Consider the following 20,001-nt stretch of genomic DNA (forward strand, 5'->3'; position numbering starts at 1 on the left):
CCTCCAACAGAATGCTTGCACTCTTCCTTGGCGATATGCTTAGGGTGACCGGAATGATGCGATGGGTCATCTAGAGCTAACCTTTCACACTCTTTGTGATGTTGGTGGTGATGTGCTTCGTGCATCTGGCTACCATGGTGATGATCTTCGTGATACTTTTGACGGTGTTCTTCATGCTCGCTTCCGTGCTTGTGCGCTTGGGAGAGATTGGTCTCGGTAACTTGTTTAGCGCTTGCCGTATACTCGGCTTCCGATCCCGCTGGAGCTTGTGGTTGCCTTGACTGTTCCGCCATGACGCGGATGATGACGATGATGGCGCTCAATGTTTGGCGTATGAAGAGGATGGTGGATGAGGGACGCAGCGCGTGGTGCTGAAGCATAAATAGTCCCCATGATGCCGGGTAAGTCGGCAAGCTGTGCGTCATACTTACGAAGCCCACAACATGCGATAATAAGAGCAAGAGGTGGTGCAGATTGCCGGTGAGCACCGTTATCTGATGATGACATGATCACGGTAGACTCGTCTGGATTCGGGCTCCATCACCATTCACACTGCTGTCCTCATCACTTTATAATGTCCACAAAAGTTGCCATCGAGCGAAGAGCAGAAACACGACAGCTCCGGCTGGCATGCCGGCGCCTGAGCCGGCATAGATGGTGTCATGTTAAGCCTTCCAGGGAAGCAGCCCTTCGCCAGTCCTACCTCCCTAACGCTCGCCTTACCCGCAAAACAGTCCTCCTAATTAGCCTCCAGGTCTTTGCGGGACCCAGAGGCTCCGGCCACTGCCTTCACCAAACGCCGCTGGGGCTTTTGGCTCAGGTACTGCATGTAACCATCAAGGTGAGTGGAACCGCCAGCCAAACGCCTAAGTACCTAGTATCCACGTTGCCTCAGGCGGACGGCCAGCTTTCCTATCTTCTCGTACCAAGTGCAGGTCATGGTAAAATCATCGATGACGCTGAACTCGACACAGCTGTTACAATCAGTCTCGGCCTGCCGGGAGCCCTTCTAAGTGTAGTTGACCTTGAGACCGCTGCCTATGCCGCCGTGCTAGGCCGTAGACCACCTCCAGAAGACCAGGATAGGCTGGTCAGAACCGAAGCCATCAGGTACAACGGTCGCGAAGGGTCCACCAACGGCACGATTGCGGCTGGCTGTCCAAGCGCAGCTTCCCGCTCCAGATTCATGGTCGTCTTTTTGCCATCGGGGTTCGACATGATGAGGGAGAGGGTCTGATAGCTTTGTTGGGCTTGGACCTCAAAGAGCAATAGCCCTTGCTAAATGGAGCGTGTCAACTCCATCCTCGGCCCTGGCTAGTTTGTCGATGGTCTGATACCGGGACCAACTTCTCTTTCTGTTGCCCGTTGAATCGACAGTCCACTGGGATGGGCATGTCAACAGACGGAGCACTAAGCATGTCAGCAACAAGGTTTGTCGCGTAAAGATTTGAGTGATTGGCCCGAGCCGGAGCCCGGCCGACAGGATTGCCTAGCGGTCCCTAGTTAATCCGCCCATGGCTTGGCATTTCGATATCCCTGTTTCTTACAGTGCCCCGCACAAATCGAGTTCAGGCACCAACCCACCCTCCCGAATTAAAACTTTCCCTTGCCGTGCCTGACTCATCAAATCCCACTTCACGAAAGGTACCGTACTAATGTGCTCGGGACCGCGGCCATTGAATCATAACTTGGCGCCCAAGACGCAAAACCATGACTAGCTTTATCGGACTGGAGAATCCTGACCTGTTCAGCTTCGATAAAGTTTCATTGCAGGATGACATCCTGTTAGAAAGTCAGAAATGGGCATCGAAAGTCGAATATGAGGAGTATGCCGTCTATAGGCGGATTGCCGGCCGGAGCGCGCCAGAGGACATGGAGCAGTCGCAACATGACGCCAGGCATGTCATCCACAAGATGAATCAAGACACGATACCTGGTGCTAGGCTGTTGGATCTCGCATTTCGCCAGGGACACTTCCTCGACGCTAAGGCATGTCCCATTTTGACCTCTAAGAGGGAGGGAGGGGGAAAAAAGGCCGGTATTTATTAACGAGTTACTAATTAGGGCAATTTCACGTCTTCCAGGGAAATTGATCCTCTGTATGAGCTGGAGGGGTGCACTCGTCGTGTGTGAGTACTGCATACCTTATCAACCCCCACGCTCTTGCCATCGAACACTGCAGATACTAAAGTTTGAACAGGATTGCTTTTCGGAGCGCAAGATCGCCCGAGGGCGGGGAAGACCGCTTGTCCATGACCCCAGAAGATCTGGCTACAATGGATCTACATCCCGCTACCCTCCAGTACACCCGCCGCGCCACCACTGAGTCGCGTTTCTGGTCTGTCTACCGGCTGAAACTGAGTAAGTGATCCTCTCGTGCTACCAAGCAAATCCTGTTTCCTGATGCACGCCAGGTTTGATTCTCTCCTTCTCTTCCCACCCAAAGACGCCTTACGACTTCTTGTCAATGACATACGACCTCAAGCTGCGCCGCTCCACGGTTCTCATCCGGCAGTCATACAATCCCCGCCGCCATAATCTTGAGGATCTGGATGAGTATGACCGCCGTCTAGAGGCTTGTAAGTTGCACTGGGCCCATCCTTTCATCACACCAGTCGTGCTCTTGCAGGTGCAGTTCTCCCGAACGGAGGAGGCCATTGCGGACAACATTTGTCATGTGAAGGCTCTCGAAATTAGAGTGAGCAACTTCTCGGCTTCTGAGTCTAGCAGCAGGGAAGCCCGGAAGAAGGACAAAATCATACGCCGCTTAAGCCTCGGTAACGAGGACCTGGAGAAGCCGTCAGTGTTCGGGCACCAGAACATGGCGAGCCTCATGAGGAACGCCCACGATGTTCTGAAGGAGTCGATCAAGCTTCTCGATACTGTACGGTGGATGGAGCGAGCGGTGAAACTAATGGTACAGGCCGGCGACGAATTGGAGGAGTGCTTGAGCACAGGCGATCCACGGCTAGGGCCCAGCCGGCTGGACATGGGGATGCATGACCCGGACTATCCGGGTTACACCGGCATTCGCACCTTTGCCCAGTCCTCCACCGGCCCGCTGGGAGATCACTGGCATGAGATCCGGCAGTATCTGGAGGGACTACAGCGGATGTGTTTGAGCCTGGAGACGGACCGAGGAATGTCGGAAGCGAGATGTCGAGCACAAATTGACATTGTAAGTGTTGATATTGGCTTGCAAGGACCCCTCTGACCCCACGCTATTGCTAAAAACCCATGTCAGATCTATAGCAAGATGGCCCAAGAGGACAATATCCTTAACGCTCGCATGGCGATTGCTTCGTCTCGGGATAGTTCGTCCGTGAAGGCACTCGCGGTCATCACGGCAATCTTTTTACCGGGCGAGTTTCTCGGGACTCTGTTCGGCGTATCAATGTTCGATTGGCAGGCGACTGGCGAGGACGCTGGGGGAGGAGAGTTGACCGCGCGCGAGCCCGGTATATCGGCTAATTCTCGAGATCCTATGCCGGTACTTAGCAGTCTTTTCTGGGTTTACTGGTCAACAGCAATACCACTCACATTGGTAGTTTTGTGCGCATGGCGCGCATGGTGGGTGATGCAGGATCGCTATTTTCGGCGGCATCTGTCGAAGGAACTTAGTGAGGAGCGGTTTTGGACAGCAGACGGCAAGCCTCGACAGCTTGAGCATTCGTTTCTTTATGACTTCTTTCACCTCTCGGCACGTAGGGACGAAGGAACAGGGGGTATTATTGAGTCTACTTCGGACGAAAGTAGCCCTGATGATATGGGTAACTTGCTGTCACCCAGGAGGGAACTCTTCCATCGTCATTTCCAGCTACCATCGGCAACCAAGGGAGCCACTCGGCGGCGTGCGACAGCACTTACCGTCTAGTATAGTAATGTTAATTAGCATTTGAGCAACACAGTTTGTTTAGAGGCTCCCCGGCAACTCTCCGTTAGGCGTATAGACAACCTAAGGTAATATTAGTGCAGCATCCTGAATTACTACCCCATCACCTGCTGTCTACAGTATTAGCTCCGCTCTTCTACAGTAATGCGGCTGGCCCCTACCACGCCATGGACATAACATAAAACAGCTCTGACGCTCCGATGGTGTAACTCTGACACATCGTCATGAGTATCAAATCTCCATTCTTTGTACGAAACGCAGACGTAAATGCAGCCGTGGATCCATTGCCTTTGGCGGTCCTAACTTAATGGTGCTGCCACCTCAATATTTACTTCCGGCTGGACTGAAAACTACAGCGACTCATCACACCATTATCCTTAGTCGCGATTTTGGCGGACACATGCTATGATTTGATCAATCTTTCCTTTGAGACCTACTAATGACATATAGGACCCATTTTCCTTGTAGAAAGTCCTAGTTCCTAGACGTGCTAGTGTTAGGTGAGGCTGCCTAACCGCTAGTCATGTGGAGAGTTAGGGTTATACTCTACCTCTTTGCAACCCGCGATAGTTACAGAACCGCCTGACTATCGCTAAGGTATAACTGTTGAAACTACAGTCTGTGGCACCCACTTGATCAATTAGGCTCGTTGGGCACAGATCCACACACATCTAGAAGGTCTTCATCAATGGGCTGGGCAGTCGCCTTGTTATATATATTGTTGTATGATTACACTGCAGATATTGCTCAGGAAGCAGGGAGCTCAGGGAGATGGCTCCTAAGCGCACCCGTCATATGATCCGACACCTGTCGGCAGGTGCTCCTAGCTATACAAAGTGGGTTGCTTATTTATAACGATAGTGTCGGAAACACGGCACCTCTGAATCTTGGGAAAATGACAGTTGAGGATCTTGTATGTCTTGTCTTGATTGTCTTCCCCTCTCTATCTCTGCTGGATAGCTTGCTCCTTTTATAGACGAGATACCCGTACAGGATGACGTCTGTACAGTGGCGCAGTTAGCTGCCAGTCTTCCTTGGCTCAATAGAGTACATGGGTTTGGCTCCTGCACTAGATCCTGTGATCCTGATCCTTTGGACTAGCACCTGACCCTTTTGACAAATAACTATGCTAACTACCAAATCCGTTTTTCCAGGTCCTCATTTGCTAGGTAGTTGTTGGCCGGATAGGGCGACTAGAAAATAGGAGCTCCTGTTTAGTCCTCCTTCGTCTCTCGGAAGAAATAGGGCTAGACCTGTTTGGTTAGGAGAAGGCTATATAAAGCTGACCAATTTATTTATATAATCAGCATAGTACGAGCTAGAGTCCGTAGTAAACTAGAGTTTCTCAACCAAATACTTAGAAAGATAGGTTCATTCAATGACCAAGTACGTATATAGTTACCTTCGACTAATCTCTGCTCTCCCTGCGTTTACTATTCGATAAATATTGTTGACCCTATATAACTGTAGACTGACTTTGGGTCCCCCTCTTTAAGGACTGAACAAGGGGGGGCTCATTTCTGTTTAACAAAGCGAGAGCTGCGGGAGAGTCAGGTGAGCAGCCAGTGTATATACCCATCACCTGCGAAATTTATGTCTCACACCCATCCCCCGAGCGGGGAGCTTTCTAGAGCAGCATCGCCGGCGACAGCAAACCGGGAGAAGCTACGCATCTACGGGTTACTCTCCATGCTGCTGGGCTTATAGTTCGGGTAATTACCTAAGTGAAGAGTTACAACGACCCATGCCAAGGTTGGTAGCGCAATGCTGCGCCACTTGCTTCATTGCTGCGATACAACGAAAAAAAAGGACACCAAAATCAGTCACAAGAAATTCCCAAGCGACAAGGTAAGGCACTTAAAACCAGATCCCATCCCCCTTCGCTCACGCCCTCCCTCCCCCTCCTCCCCCACATGGCACAACAACTCAACATGTTCTCCATCCTGCTTTCTCTTCTCCCGGCCGCAGCTGCCCAGACCCCTCTGCGGCCAGGCATAGCGCCTTACGTCCTATCGGACCCCGACTTCGAGCTCCCGGTCACGCGCGAGACGTGGGACGCCGCCTTCGCCGCCGTCAACGCGACGGGCAGCGCCGCCATCCGGGGGAAGGACATCCGGGACCCCTTCCCCGGCGCCAACTCGTCCGACTGGACCTACACCGTCGCCATCCGCGACGACGTCCCCCACCCGTCCGGCTCCGGGTTCTTCACCGCGACGTGGCTGCAGACTGTCCTCCCCCCGGAGCTGCTTTCTCAGTCGACGGTAGACGGCCGGGAAGTGCAGTTCGTGGACCAGGATGAAAGTTGGGAGATCTGCCGGTATGTGTTTGTGGGCCGGAACACGGCCAGTGACGAGCCCATTGGAGAGCGATGCGGGGGGTTCTGGGGGGAGGAGTGTGTTAGGGGCTTGGAGGAGGCGCTCTCCCAGGGGTTTGATACAGAGACGGAATCGACTGTCATGGGCGAGAGTAAATGCCCGCCCCCGATGACCTCGTTGATTCCGAGAGGTTGTGGATTGGGGGATGCTATAGGGGCCGCTTATGGTAGGCAGGAACGTCTTGTGTGTCTAAAGGCTGCGGCCGGCTAACGAGAATAATAGGACTGGATGCGGATAGCCGGTTGTTACGGAGGGGGAATTTTGGGTTCATGAAATTTGCTGAGGGAGAGGATATCCATGAGAGGGGGAACACCACGGCCTTTGAGAGGGCTGTGAAGCGAGTGTTTCTGAGCGGGCATGTTTGGGGGTATAGAACACGGCCCGATGTGCAGAATGTGAGGATTGACACCGAAGTTACTTGTTTGCAGGCGAACAGTGGCCCAACGGAGGATAGTGGCGATCAGAACGGAAGTCAGAGCGGGAATGAGAACGGGGACGGAAACCAGGGAGGAGACGGAGGTGAGAGTGCTGCTGTGTCTCTTCGCGTCGGCCCCTTAATGGCTGTGGTGTCGCTCACGGCCGTGGTGTTCGGCCTCTTGTGATTTGTTGATTCTAGATGAGAGATCCTTACAAACATGGAATATACTAAAGAGCAGCTGCTAGAGATTTTGTCAATATATCGGGCCATACACGCCGTTAGCGACAAAACGCCGACGAGAGACTATACGTATTCTAATGTTCTGACTGGCTAGGTACTATATATGTTTACAGGCGCATTGCACTCGGTGTTGAAAGATGCGCCCTACCAAATCAGTAGACCTTCTGTTAATGCTTAGAAGGGGTCAGAAACCTCAGAATTGGGCTCGACCAACTGCCTGTATTCATCTTTCAACAGTGAGATAAGACTCGTGAAAAATGCGGCAACTCATCTGGGCCCTCAGAACAGACCGTCTTGACGGCTGGAGAACGGGGCGAAGCAATCCAGCCCTCGAAAGCGGGAGGCCTCCGTCGCAGACTCTTGATGCGGGTCCCCACACCTACCAAGGCCTTCCAAACGATTCCCGTGTCCAGGGTCACGCCGCTACCCGATCATGCAAAGAAGCTTGGGGTCTCTGGTGGCCGATGGCCCATACCCCTGGCATCCAACTTCTAGGTTTAGATTGCCATCTCTCCGTACAGAAGTTGACATTGGAACGTGATGGGGTCCGCTCACAAGGTCCGTTAGCATATTTTTCCGTACGGTAGTTCAACTCGCGGGGGAGGGTGAGAAGGAAACTTCGTCTTTCGAGCGGTGCCCGCGTAGGCCATTGACATTTGGGTTAGGATTACTCGCAAACGTTACAAATGAGGATGAGGGTTACTTGGCTGCCGAGCAGTGAGTATGTGCCGAGGGTGCGATGCGAGGGAGGTGGTGCGTGCCGCGCGAAAGCCATGATACCCCGTGTTCAAGTAGTCCCCGTCATTTATATCCGGTACTCCCCTTAACAGTCCGCTTGTGATATTTAGATTGTTACGAGACATTAATGTCATGCGACACGCGAGGTCGGAAGGAACGTGCCGTTTGACTTCCTTCCTCTGCTTAGGTAGTATCTGCCTAGGACCCCGTGAAAGCAGCCGAAAATTCCTTCATATCAATGAGGGAGCCGTATTCATCCCTCCATTGTTGGGAGAACATTTGTCGTAGATCAAGCCCGCCAAAGCCCGAGAGCGCTTTCCTTACGGCCACCCAAAATTTGAAGCCTCTGTCTTCTGGATGCAGTATCGCAACCATACCGCATAAAGATATGGTTACGGTATTGGCGTCCACAATATACCCCTGCCTGTTAGCTACCTGGGTTATCACCGTTGCAATGAGTCCCTCCCAGAAAGGGGTATGCTCCCTGAAGTGACCTGGTGCCCATTTAACGAATCGCTCCAATGCACGCTCATACCAATTAATGTTCACTGCAACAAACCCCTGAAACAGGGCACTCCAAAACATCCAATCATCCAAGACATTGAGTGGAACGGCAGTGGCTAGTGCGCTCCAAAACGGTTTGCTGGGCTCCGGACCCATCCGTAGTACATCCCGCCAGAACGGGTAAGAACGGAGATCGGACGACCGTGCAGAACAGCAAGCGCCTAGAATTGACTTCCAAGGCTCAACTCCAACCTCATCCAACAAGGATGTCCCTGCTTCTCCATATTGAGTTTCTTCTTGAGGCCTGCGAGATGGAATCTGTAGTGTCGATAGGTTACACGGGTCTTTAGAATTCATGGGTGTCCCAGGGGGCTGGTCGGATACCGTTAGCATTGAAGTCGGAAGAGTTAGCTGGGCAGCCCCAGTCGTCGGGTGGTTGACAGGCATGCCCGTAGTGTCAGGAGTCTCGTAATCCGGGGTACTAGGTTCTTGTGTGTGCTTCTCCAGTTAGTTCCAAACGCCGCGTTAATTAGATGATTGGGTTTAAGGTAGTAACGTACCAGCATCTGCTTCCGTGGCCCGAAGACCCCTTTCCCATCTTGCTGACCTGCTTGTTGCAGTTGCGGTCCTTTATCCCATGGCACTATCAATTGTTGGACTGCCGATTGAGGTCGATAAAGCATTGGTCCGAGTCGTTGCTCCTCAGCTTCTTCGTCTTGTAGCCGAAGTTTCAGTGGTTCTTGGTGTTGCCGTAACAACCGAACCCTCGTCTCTTGATCGGCAGATTGACTTGCCGAGGACTGGGAATGTTGTGGTTGCTGAGATTGAATGGTCCCAGAGGTTGTGTGCGCTTCGTGTGTTCGTTGTCCCACATCTGGGCTAGTTGCCATCTCTTCCCCCCGAAAATGTGATGCCAACGCCTGGCCTGCATCTAAGATCAAATCTGATGTTCGATGGCTTGAAGCAGCTAGTGAACTGCTAGAGGATCCGCGAATGGCCCTCCGTTTCAATCTGTTAGTATCGGCCGAGTGACAATTTGACTTGTGATCCTGTAGGCTCTTCATGGAAGGAAACGGCGGATATGGACAACCTGGGGCGTCGCAAAGCATCCGACGGTGGCTGGTCTCGTGCTCCAGGCGTAGTTTCTCCGTGTCAAAGCCCACAGCAGCCCGATGACAAGACCACAACCGACATGTGAATGCGGTTGGTCGAAACTCTTGCTTAAATCTCTCGAGATCTTCCATGCTGACTCCCGAGCAGGCCCGCATGCTTAGGAGTCGTTTAATTGTCTGCTGATAACAGCGTAACAAGTAGGATAGGTCGTTGACTAGATTACCTAGGCAATTACATCGTCTGTTATGACGAGTTGCAAAGCAGATGAAGGGCTTGGGATAGCAATACTCACTATCGTTCTCATATGATTCCTCGAGATGACTGTGTCTCCTGTCTAGAAGGATCATGGCAGCGGCTGTATGCAAATCGCCGTAGGGTTCTAAGTGCACCAGACGGCCACCCGACAGGTGTAACACGTCAATATCTCCTAAGTGCGGGACGTTAGTGCGATGTTCTCTCAGCAAGTTTGCGAGCTGACTGGACTGCAGAAAGAAGTTTGACTCTGTGTTTATGCCGCCGGTCGCTGAGGCGACGGAGAGGAGATATTCCACCCAATACTGGGTGGCATAAATGTGGAAAGCATGTAGACCCCGTGTCATGCGATTGATCCGCACCGACTCTAGAGTCATTGGGTCCATCAATCTAAATCCTGAGAGCAAGCAAGTAGCTGTTGCAAGGCCTTGCTCGTAATATGCAGCCATGTCATTCAGGATCAAGGGGCTTTCAGAGCTTTGAAGGAAGCTAATCTTGTAAGAATTGGCGCTGAAATGGGGTAATGGGTGAGCGTACTCTTTGACCGAGACATGGATGAATGCAAACGTTGAATCTCGCCGTTGTTCTATCAATGCTGCGAAGCCTTCAAAGATGTATGGAGGAGCTAGTTCCGAGGCGTCTGGGTTCCCTGCGCTGAATGCGAGAGCGGATCGGAACTCGGCCTTCCTGAGCGGCCGCTTACCAAAGGCAATCCATCCTAGTATCAGCCTTGTGCGCACAAGAGAGCGCTCGTCAAGGTGGGCGGTGAGCTGTGTGAGGATCTGTCCGTAGCTACCCATTGGCAAAGATTAGCTGGAGTCATGGAGAGGCCGGAATCTGTATGTGACCGGAAGACGAACAATTCCGATAGTTTCCTTGGAAGAGAATTCGCCGCACTCAAAACCTCCTCCCGTCCGAAGAAGATGTTCGTTCCAAGGTATTCCAACACCAGTCTCGCCCACAGAAACATGCCTAGAATTGCATTGTCCAACGTTAATTATCTCAGTCTTTGGAGAATTGTATGCCTGGGCCGAAACTGCCGTCTGCTTTTCCAGCAATAGTACTCTCCATCTCACTGACATCAGTATCGGTGATGTCCATCTGGGACAGTTGCTGCGACAGGGAGTGGAGTCTTTGACCAGTGTATTGCCTGATGGCTCTTTCGATATTGGCCTTTTCCTCGGATAATGAAACTATCCGTTTGTGCCGCAATTTCTTATGAACGGCTGGCGAGAGACGAGTAGAAAGCAGTACCTTGCACACGGTTGAGCCAGATGAGGAGGCGGTTGCCACGATCCGCTCGAGCATGGTGATGACCTTGGTTTGGATATCGCTCGCGCACTCGTCTAGTCCATCCAGGATGATGTGGATGTACTTGGTCCGGGATGGGAGCGGCGACGCGGCGGGAATCAAGTCTCGGAGCAGTTGCTCCAGGGCCGTAGAGCTTGGTATCTTCTTCTTTAGCACCAGCTCTTGGTATGCGTGGGCAACCAAATCGTTATTGGACCGGATCAGTTGGGCAAAGATGGACCTCAATATCTCGTCGTAGTCAGCGGATGTCGCATAGGAATAGGTGCAAAAGTGCGTGATGACAAGGGATTGTTCACTGCTCTGGAGGAACCTAGCAATCTGCGTCGCCAAGACGCTCTTTCCAGTGCCAGGATGCCCGTGGAGCACCATGAAACTGGCTTCCTGACTGCACCGCATCCACGCCGAGATGGCGGCCTGCTTAGTGACCCAGTCGCAGGTCTCGGGGTGCTTCAAGGCTTCACCAGCGATCAATTCGAATATTTTGACCTGGTCGAGTTCATTGGTCTTTAGCATCCCGATGACCGCGTGGTATCGCGCCGCTGACTGTTCCTCTTCTTCTGTCTCCAGTTTGCTGAGCACCTCCTGCCTCCAGGTGTCGACCTCCGCTCGCATCCTTTTGGCCTCCGAGATATGGACAACATTGGCAGTCTTGTCTACTAGTCCCTCGTGCTCTTTCAAGTCCTCGATGATGCTGTCGAAACGGCGCTGAAACCGACCCCACCAGGAGAGAAAGAGGATCTGCCAGCCTGAGTGAAGTTAGAAAATGGCGGATCTAGCGCGGGTTGTGCTTGTAAAGAGCCTTACCATTCCTGCGCACGAACTGGTATGCCTCCTTGTGGAACCTAAGAATGTCGGCATAAAATATCGCGAGGGGTTGTTGGACCTCGGGGCTTCTAGAGTAGGCCAGGTCTAGCACCTTGAACCGGGCGAGGGGTTCGGCAATGCGAGCATAGGCTTTGATGATCTTGTCGAAAGCTTCGACATAGTCGGATGCCACCTAGGCAAAGTCGGGTGTCATTGACCTGTCGTCAGCATGGTGAAGAAGAGTCCTCTCAGTCCTGGTGATATATAAGACTTCCAATGCCACACACCTTCAAAATAACTTTGATGGGCGCCCAGAGCCAGGGCAAGTAGGGCGTTCCGTTGCAGAGTACCTCGATGGACTTGGAATAATACGCGAGGCCGTCAAAAAGCGGGATTAGCCGGCGCATATTTCTCAGCGACTGACGCGCAGCGAGATGTTCTTCGATGCGATAGACAGCCTGGCGCACATTGTCCAATGTTGCCGAGTCCCAGTCTGCACGGTCGCTGGCTGAGACGCTCCGCCCCAGGTCTTCGAATGCGTCCTTGATGATTCGTTGGGCCTCCAACGAAATTCGGGCATTTAGCGGCATTGTTTTGAGGATGATTGACTGTGCTGGTAATGGTGGTATTAAACACAAAGTCACCTGTAGTTCTGCAGATTGTTGATGGTTGGGCTGCATTCTGTTGTAGTGGGCGGAGGGGAGGGGGGGGGAATGTCCGACGTCGGGCGGACGCCCAGCTGCAGCACCGCCATGCCATTTCTTGAACTGATTGGTTCGAGGCGATGGTGCCTGAGGCTCTGCGTATATGGGCCACAAAAACCCCTTGTCGGGCTTTTTCTTGTGGTTGGGCCCTCTTGGTCCAGCGGCTGTTGCCCGTCCTTCGTCCCAGACAGACCGACCTGAAAACAGAACTTGTATCGCTGAATCCAGTTGCGCAGGATGAGTGAGCTTCCATATCACTGGGATCCCATTCCAGGCAACCCATCCAAAAAGCGGCGCCTCGACTACGGCTCCTACTCTTCGGAAGGTTCCTTGGGCTGCCAGACAACCATCGCATTACCTACTTCATATGGCGCACCTAATCAAGCAGCAGAGCGACCACCGGCTTCGTGCAAGATTTGGCAAGTCGGCGCCAATCTCAGCCAGATGTATTCCTCTCAGCAGACCAGTCATCAATTCATGGCCCCAACATGGCCTCCCGCTGGTTCTACGCAGTACCTGTGTCTTCCGCTCCTGAACCAACCATTGCTTGACAACCAGCAGTGCCACCTATGGGGCGCTGCAACTCCAGTCGACTTTCCGAGCTCTTCGATGGGTTATCAAGTCTCTGGGGTGGTTGAGGTAGCAGATTGTGGTCCACAGCAATCCAAGGACAAGACCGACATGGTGTGCTTTGGCATGGTTAGCGCTAGGTGACCACCACCGTACAATGAATCACTAGCGACTAACAGCTGAAAGATAACCGGAATTGTTGGCAGCTGCCCAAGTCGTGTTTCAACTGGCTCGAGATATTCGGTGCAGCTCGAGTCCGCCAATTCTTTTGCCGCAGTAGACGATGCTACCCTGACAGGCAGGATCAGTTCTGACTTCACTTTCCTCGTTACTAACTTGCTAGACGAGAAAGAACTTGAGCTGGAAGTCAGCTTATCCGTTACCGAAGACTCAATGAAGCCGGCTGGAAAGCCGCGGCCGCAGCGAGTTGTCACTGCGTCCAGGCCCTGTTCTCTAGATATCGTTCTCTACGGGCCTATGTCGCTCTTTGAGGATATTGGCAGCTACCTCCAGGACTATGATATCTACCTCCAGGATCCCGTGGACTGTAAGCGGCATGTTCTATATTGCAATCCCCACAGATTGCCGCCGTTGGACCCCACGGCAAAAGCCTTCACGTCCGACTTGGCAACCTTGGGCATGCACAGGCAAGAGATGGACGATGTTGGAGCCCGTCCGGACCTACTTGATATTTTAAACTCACAGGAAGATTTATTAGAGGCTCGCCAGCCTCCATCTGTGAAAACTGTCTTGGCAAAGTCAGTTTTGAGACTTTTCCTAAAGCCAAAACTCTGAGGCTAACTCTTTTCACAGACATCAGAAACAGGCACTGACATTTATGCTTGACCGGGAATGTGGCTGGGCCTGGGATGGATCCAGGCCTGATATCTGGGAAGCGCAAGAGATCGGCCAACATCAATAGTAAGCTTTGGCATAATTACACTACCTCCTCTTTACTCTCAAATCCACTAACGTAGCGAAGCTTCATCAACAGAATCTCCGACACGATCCAGGAGAACCCGCCTCCCCAGTTCTACGGCGGGATTATTGCGGACCCAATGGGGCTGGGAAAGACACTGGCCATGATTGCCCTGGTAGCATCCGATATACGCACAGATGACGACAACCCACCTTCTTTACCACTCAGCTGCGCTAAGGAGCCGTCATCTGGGCGGACATTGGTGGTTGTTCCGCCTGCTCGTACGTCCTCATTGTCCTGCACAAGCAGCTACTAGGAACTGACAAAGTTGGACAGTGCTAGGCACATGGGAAGAGCAACTTAAAGAGTATTACACCATTTACTAATCCTACCATCACCTCATTAAACTGTTGCAATTAACATGGCCATCACTTGTAGGCACCTTTTCCCAAACAGCCTGACATGGTCTCGCCATCATGGCAGGAGCCGCCTCTTGGACCCCTCGCATCTCCAAGACACGAGGATTGTTCTCACGACCTATCACACCGTGTCCATGGAATGGAGACATGGTGCCGGGGCCGAGATTTCGCTGCTCTTCAAAACCCGCTGGAAACGAGTGATCCTCGATGAAGGTACGTACTATACATAACGAGCAGCGTGGCCGACATCAGACAAGCAACCTTGCTCATGCTTTCCAATATTAGCACACTACATCCGCAATAGCGAATCTCAAATGGCTCGTGCCATTTGTTCCCTTGACTCCGTCGCCAGATGGGCCGTGACCGGAACACCAATCCAGAACCGATTAGCGGATCTTGCCACGCTCCTAAAGTTTCTCGGGGTTTATCCATACTCGGAGAAACGAGCATTCGATACGGACATTGCGAATCTATGGAAGTCTGGCAAAGACGAGGACGCCGTCAGGCGTCTGAAGAGACTCTCAGGTTGTCTTCTCCTCCGTCGACCAAAGGAGACGGTCCAACTGCCCGCGAGACGCGACCTACAATGCCTTGTGGAATTCACACCCGCCGAGAGAGCGTCATATGAAGATATACGAACCCAGGCTCTGGAAAAGATTGACGAGGCGCTTCTGCAGGCCGGAGATTGCATCAAACCTCACTCATTTGTCAATGTCCTTCAGAGGATTGAGGCGATGCGAATGATATGCAATCTTGGACTCCACTACCATTCTCGCCATAGCACCGAGTCCATGCGGAAAATTGATTCAACGCCCGATAGCTGGAGTGTCATCGCACAGCGAGCTCTGGACCTTCGCCGCGGAATGGGTCAAGTTCAATGTTGCTCTTGCGGGTCGAACCTGGACGATACGGACGATGAACCCAGTGGGCCGGCGGAGCAGTCAGCACATTCATTGTTTTCGCAATGCCTGCAATTTATCTGTTCAGTATGTGCTCCGAGGTTCTCTGGTCCGAAGGGTAGGGCTGCCTGTGCGTGTGAAGACCTTTGTCCTGTCGCTCCGGTGTCGATAAATCCTTCGGCCGTTGATGACCCGGAGGATCCTACTATTCCTCCGGCCGAGGCGCAGGCGGGTGGTGAATTTTACCGCCTCGGACTCTCCTCAAAGGTCGCAACGCTCGTGAAAGACCTTCGACAGCAGCCCCCTGATGTCAAATGGTACGTCAAAGGATCCATCACCACCGCCGCCCACTAGGCGCTCACTTAATCATGCTAACCGTCACCAGTGTGATATTTTCTACATGGAGAACGACTCTCGACCTCGTCGAAGTAGGCCTCAAACAAGCCCTTATCCCTTGTCTGCGCTTCGACGGAAAAGTGCCGCAAAAGGATAGGCAGGGGGTTGTTGAGCGCTTCCGCCACGACCCCTCTGTGAAAGTTTTGCTCTTGACTTTGTCTTGCGGTGCTGTTGGGTGGGTGTTGGCCCTTGAATTTCCAGTCTTATTGATATCCAGGACCTCTCGTTAATATCTGTAGGCTCACGTTGACTGTCGCATCGCGCGCTTATCTGATGGAGCCACATTGGTAGGCGTCAACACCCGTCGTCGCAACAACCCGAGCTGATGGTAATCGGTATTAGGAATCCAACTTTGGAGGACCAAGCACTGGCGCGAATCCATAGGATGGGACAGAGACGGGAGGTGACAACCGTCCGCTTTGTCATCACGAACTCGTTTGAGGAGGTCAGTCGTTGGCCCATTTCCCTCGAGCTGGCATGAGCTGACGAACGCCTCCTGCGCAACCAGAGGGTCATCGAGATCCAGAGCACAAAAAGGGACCTGGCGAGTATTTTATTGAACCCGCATAGGCAGAACGGCAGTAGTCCATCCGGCAAGCCTCTGGAGGTCCGTGACCTCACCCCGACTGCTGTCGATATATGCTGACGGAGCTTCTGTAGTGGCTGCGCCGGCTTATTTGATGACCCTATTAAATACATATGGCCGAGCATCGCCTGAGCTAAGCATATTAGATGCCGTGGCTCGGCATGCGGTGGCCAGCATAAGACTTCGATTGATAGCCACGCCAGCTGTCAGCGACCGTTCAGTTTATCGTTTGATCTGCTTGGGTTACACCGATGGGGAATTCCGCATGCTGCCAGCCTCTGTGCCCCGCCCGTGACTGCAGCCCAACCGCCGGTGCCGCAGCCGCTTAAATCTGACAGCCTGACGTAAACCCATCCCACCCCTCAACCCAACACTTGACCAAAATCCTATCACATTTCCATCACCAATTTTCGCCCACAATGCTGGTCATCAACCTAGGCTACACCGCGCCGGTCAACCGCCCGGGCCAATCCCCCGTCCTAACACTCGACCAAGTGTGGGCGGGCCTGCAGCGGAAAGTCCGGCACGCAGAGGAGTTCGTGCCGCTCATCGAGGCCTGTGAGGTTGTGTCGGAAGAGAAGTCGGAGACGGGCGAGGAGGTCATCACCCGGCTGGTCACCTTCCGACAGAGGCCGGACGCCGGGCCGAACGCCGGGAAACAGGTCAAGGAGGTGTGCAAGCTGCATGCGCCGTGCCGGGTCGATTTCTTCCAGGAGGACGGGAGCAAGATTGCCAATTATGTCACGAGCGGGGAGGGTGGGGAGCTGTACATGACGTATGTCTTCGAGTGGAGGCATGCGACGGTCGAGGCGGAGAGCGAGGAGGCGCGGAAGTTGGAGGAGACGTCCAAGCAGGTGAGCCTTCGTTATTTACATTATTGTTTTTGTCGAGTGAAAAGAACGATTGTTACTGACTAGTAGGGTGTAATAGACGGCCAAGATGGCGGTTGAGTCGAGTATCGAAACGATTAGACGGATGGTTGCAAAGGAAGGTTGAGAGTGTAGAAGCCTTGCCGCAGGATTGTTGTCACTTAGCACACTTGAGTATGGAAGATAGGACAACATACTTAGATTTCTTGTCGAATTGCTCTCCTTCTTAGCAACGCTGTTTTTGCCTGCTGGTTCTCTGACGTGTCCAAAACGAGCATTCCGTTGCCATATACCTCCTACGTACAGCTCCGTACCGAGGGTAATAAAAGTCTGTGAGCAATTCGGCAACACGATAGTACCTGAAAGAGAATATGCAAGAGCAAAGGTTCACACGAACTACGGGCTTGACAGTCCTCGATCTCAGGAATTCGGAGCAGGTCACCAAAGAGCAGGCAGACACACCAAGTCCCAGGGTAAACCTATAATTGGACGGCCCGTCGACAGTGGCGTTGCCAGTGCCGTCTAAATACCGTTGCAGTCGAGTTGTAATGCCGTGGAAGATGTCCTGTCGAATTTATCCACCTATCGAGTTCACGACCCCTCTCCTGTGCGCGTCACCTTCGAGGATCGAGAAAACACCCGAATAAGAAGACATGGCCAAAACCTTCCAGCGAATTTAACACGAGCATTTCTTGGCCATTAATTCAGCTTGTAACAGCAGCCGAATCCCAAAACTCACTGTCCTTAGCGTACACGTCAAGTACAACCAACACCCGACCCGCCATATCCATCATGCGGTTTACCAATCCCCTGCTTCAGGCTTCCGTTATCTATTGCGCCGTAACTAATACCAGCCATGTCGTCGGCTCTACATCCCTCGTAACCCGGCCCTACTCTTCTTGGATGGCTGACAGCATGATCGCCCTCGGTGTCGAACCCACCCGTTGGTACAGCGAAGCAACCTTTTACAGGGGGATTGAAGCCCTACAGAACCACACTTCTTCGTCTCACTCCTCCCCCTCCTCCCCCTCCTACTATGCCTATCTCACCAACCAGATCTCCGCCATCCTCACTCCCACCGGCGCCTTCACAACCTGGAACTTCTCCGACCACCAGCTCGACAACATCCGCATCGGTGCGACCATCCTCTACCTCTACACCCAAACCCCTTCCCCAACCGAGAAAGCCCAGTACAAGACCGCTCTGGACTTTCTGCACACCCGCCTCACCCAGCACCAGAGGCGCACGCCCTCGGGGGGCTTCTGGCACAAGGACCCCCGGTACCCGAACCAGATGTGGCTGGACGGGCTGTACATGGCGGGGCCGTTCCGGGCGGGGTACGCGGCGCTGTTCGGGGCGGGCGGCGGCGCGGCGTGGGACGACGTGGTGCTGCAGTTCGCGCTGGTCGAGGCGCACTGCCGCAACCGCACGAGCAGGCTGCTCAAGCACGGCTACGACGAGAGCCTGCGGGCGGCGTGGGCGGACCCGGCCACGGGCGCCAGCCCGCTCGTGTGGATCCGCGCCCAGGGCTGGTATTTCATGGCGCTGGTCGACGTCATGGACTGGTTCCCCCGTGCGCATGCCGGGTGGGAAAGGTTGAGGGCTTGGTTCGTGCGGCTTGCGCAGGCGGTCAAAGAGACGCAGGATGAGAGTGGCGGGTGGTGGCTGATCATGGATGAGGGGTATGAGGGGAGGGAGGGGAATTACATTGAGAGTAGTGGGACGGCGATGTATACCTATGGGCTGCTGAAGGGGATTAGGCAGGGGTATTTGGATGGGAAGGAGTTCGGGGAGGTGGCGGAGCGCGCGTATCGGTTGATGGTGGAGAGGTTTGTAGTGCCGAGGGAGGGGACAGAGTGGATTGACTGGACAGGAACGGTGAGGGTAGGAAGTTTGGATTCGAATGGCGATTATGAGGTGAGTAATTACTTATTAGCCGCTGCTCAATGTCATGGATTTACCATGCTAACAATCTTCTATTCAAGTACTATACAAGCGTACCTGTGGTCAAGAATTCGGTGATTGGAGTTGGGCCGTTCATTATGGCTAGCGTCGAAATGGAGAAACGCTCTGGAAGAATGGGATAATGAGTTGCGACTACATTAGCTTATGTTGTTGCTCTCCCATTCTTCTCGTCATTCAAGGGCCTGAGAAGTAGGAGGGCTCCAATCAAGCAAAGTATCATCAACCAGTATCATAATGACATCCTGAGGCACAGCATCAAATGATCGACCGCGGTATCTTGTCCGAGCTCAGAGAGAGCACGGAGGCAAGTGAGATGAGTGGAGCGTTCCGCCCGCTAGGCGCCTATACAAGCGACTTTGAGATTCGTCTGGAGACTTCTGAGCATGGGCGACGTTAGTAAGAGAGTGGAAATAGAGTTTCAAGCCACGAATTAAAGACTTGTTGCATCAGACGATGTCGGCTCATGACGTCTGTGTTTGGCTTCCGCACGGGGTATAACCTTGGAATAGGGAACTGATTCTTGCATCACTGCAACAATTCAAGGCTGAAAGGGGTTCGATTTGCTTACTTCATCAATCAGAAATCCTCCGTATGGGCAATAACTAACGAGAGTGACGGTAATCGAATAGCCGAAACTTGTAAGCAAGGTCCTCGCTACGTGGGTAGATAGGATGCCACAGAATGGGCAAATCAATGTACTAGTAGTAAGTAAAGTGATTTTGTACTATTCTGCTTTCTCCAAGTCGCGGCTTGATCGTATAAAAGGACTTGCTCCTGAAGTCGTCAAGGAGTTGCCGGACATCATGATTACCCTATCATATTGAATAAGAATGATTCATCTTCCATCATGCAAGCTTCGTGTATTTCTCTAACTAGGTAGTAGCTACTTCAAACAGCTTGCCGAACGGTAGCTTCCAATCAGATTGATCTATCTGCTGTGAATAATCACTACCAAAAGTGCCAAGCAGGGATACTGTAGTAAGCTGCAGGTGTAAACACGGATTCGTGGCTCTCGATGTCGCTCATT

The 20,001-nt window shown here is 52.8% G+C and overlaps 6 protein-coding genes across 6 annotated transcripts; 5 read left to right on the forward strand and 1 right to left on the reverse strand.

Annotated features, from left to right (window-relative positions):
- Positions 1-1,710: 1,710 nt before the first annotated feature.
- On the forward strand, positions 1,711-3,874 carry MFIFM68171_07123 (uncharacterized protein; the record flags this gene model as incomplete). Its single annotated transcript, XM_071062543.1, has 5 exons — positions 1,711-1,989; positions 2,065-2,129; positions 2,201-2,361; positions 2,415-3,178; positions 3,245-3,874. 5 exons carry the CDS (start codon positions 1,711-1,713, stop codon positions 3,872-3,874), a joined length of 1,899 nt encoding a protein of 632 aa, XP_070918644.1.
- A 1,949-nt stretch (positions 3,875-5,823) lies between these two features.
- MFIFM68171_07124 (uncharacterized protein) lies at positions 5,824-6,869 on the forward strand (the record flags this gene model as incomplete). The annotated part of the gene is made up of 2 exons (XM_071062544.1): positions 5,824-6,433; positions 6,490-6,869. 2 exons carry the CDS (start codon positions 5,824-5,826, stop codon positions 6,867-6,869), a joined length of 990 nt encoding a protein of 329 aa, XP_070918645.1.
- Positions 6,870-9,503: 2,634 nt separating this feature from the next.
- MFIFM68171_07125 (NACHT domain-containing protein) lies at positions 9,504-12,237 on the reverse strand (the record flags this gene model as incomplete). The annotated part of the gene is made up of 7 exons (XM_071062545.1): positions 9,504-9,520; positions 9,573-10,021; positions 10,070-10,324; positions 10,393-10,504; positions 10,573-11,589; positions 11,648-11,840; positions 11,935-12,237. 7 exons carry the CDS (start codon positions 12,235-12,237, stop codon positions 9,504-9,506), a joined length of 2,346 nt encoding a protein of 781 aa, XP_070918646.1.
- Positions 12,238-12,828: 591 nt separating this feature from the next.
- MNN10_2 (alpha-1,6-mannosyltransferase) lies at positions 12,829-16,200 on the forward strand (the record flags this gene model as incomplete). Its single annotated transcript, XM_071062546.1, has 11 exons — positions 12,829-13,050; positions 13,108-13,679; positions 13,735-13,842; positions 13,904-14,121; positions 14,177-14,207; positions 14,279-14,472; positions 14,545-15,475; positions 15,544-15,729; positions 15,794-15,841; positions 15,897-15,999; positions 16,063-16,200. The coding sequence occupies 11 exons, from the start codon at positions 12,829-12,831 to the stop codon at positions 16,198-16,200; spliced, it is 2,751 nt and encodes a 916-aa protein (XP_070918647.1).
- Positions 16,201-16,559: 359 nt separating this feature from the next.
- On the forward strand, positions 16,560-17,136 carry MFIFM68171_07127 (Bet v I/Major latex protein domain-containing protein; the record flags this gene model as incomplete). Its single annotated transcript, XM_071062547.1, has 2 exons — positions 16,560-16,994; positions 17,071-17,136. The coding sequence occupies 2 exons, from the start codon at positions 16,560-16,562 to the stop codon at positions 17,134-17,136; spliced, it is 501 nt and encodes a 166-aa protein (XP_070918648.1).
- Positions 17,137-17,801: 665 nt separating this feature from the next.
- Positions 17,802-19,096, forward strand: MFIFM68171_07128 (Glycosyl hydrolase family 88; the record flags this gene model as incomplete). Its single annotated transcript, XM_071062548.1, has 2 exons — positions 17,802-18,926; positions 18,995-19,096. The coding sequence occupies 2 exons, from the start codon at positions 17,802-17,804 to the stop codon at positions 19,094-19,096; spliced, it is 1,227 nt and encodes a 408-aa protein (XP_070918649.1).
- Between the last annotated feature and the right edge of the window lie 905 nt (positions 19,097-20,001).

This window comes from Madurella fahalii (assembly GCF_045866475.1).
Source record: "Madurella fahalii IFM 68171 DNA, scaffold_4, whole genome shotgun sequence".
Lineage (NCBI taxonomy): Eukaryota > Fungi > Ascomycota > Sordariomycetes > Sordariales > Madurella > Madurella fahalii.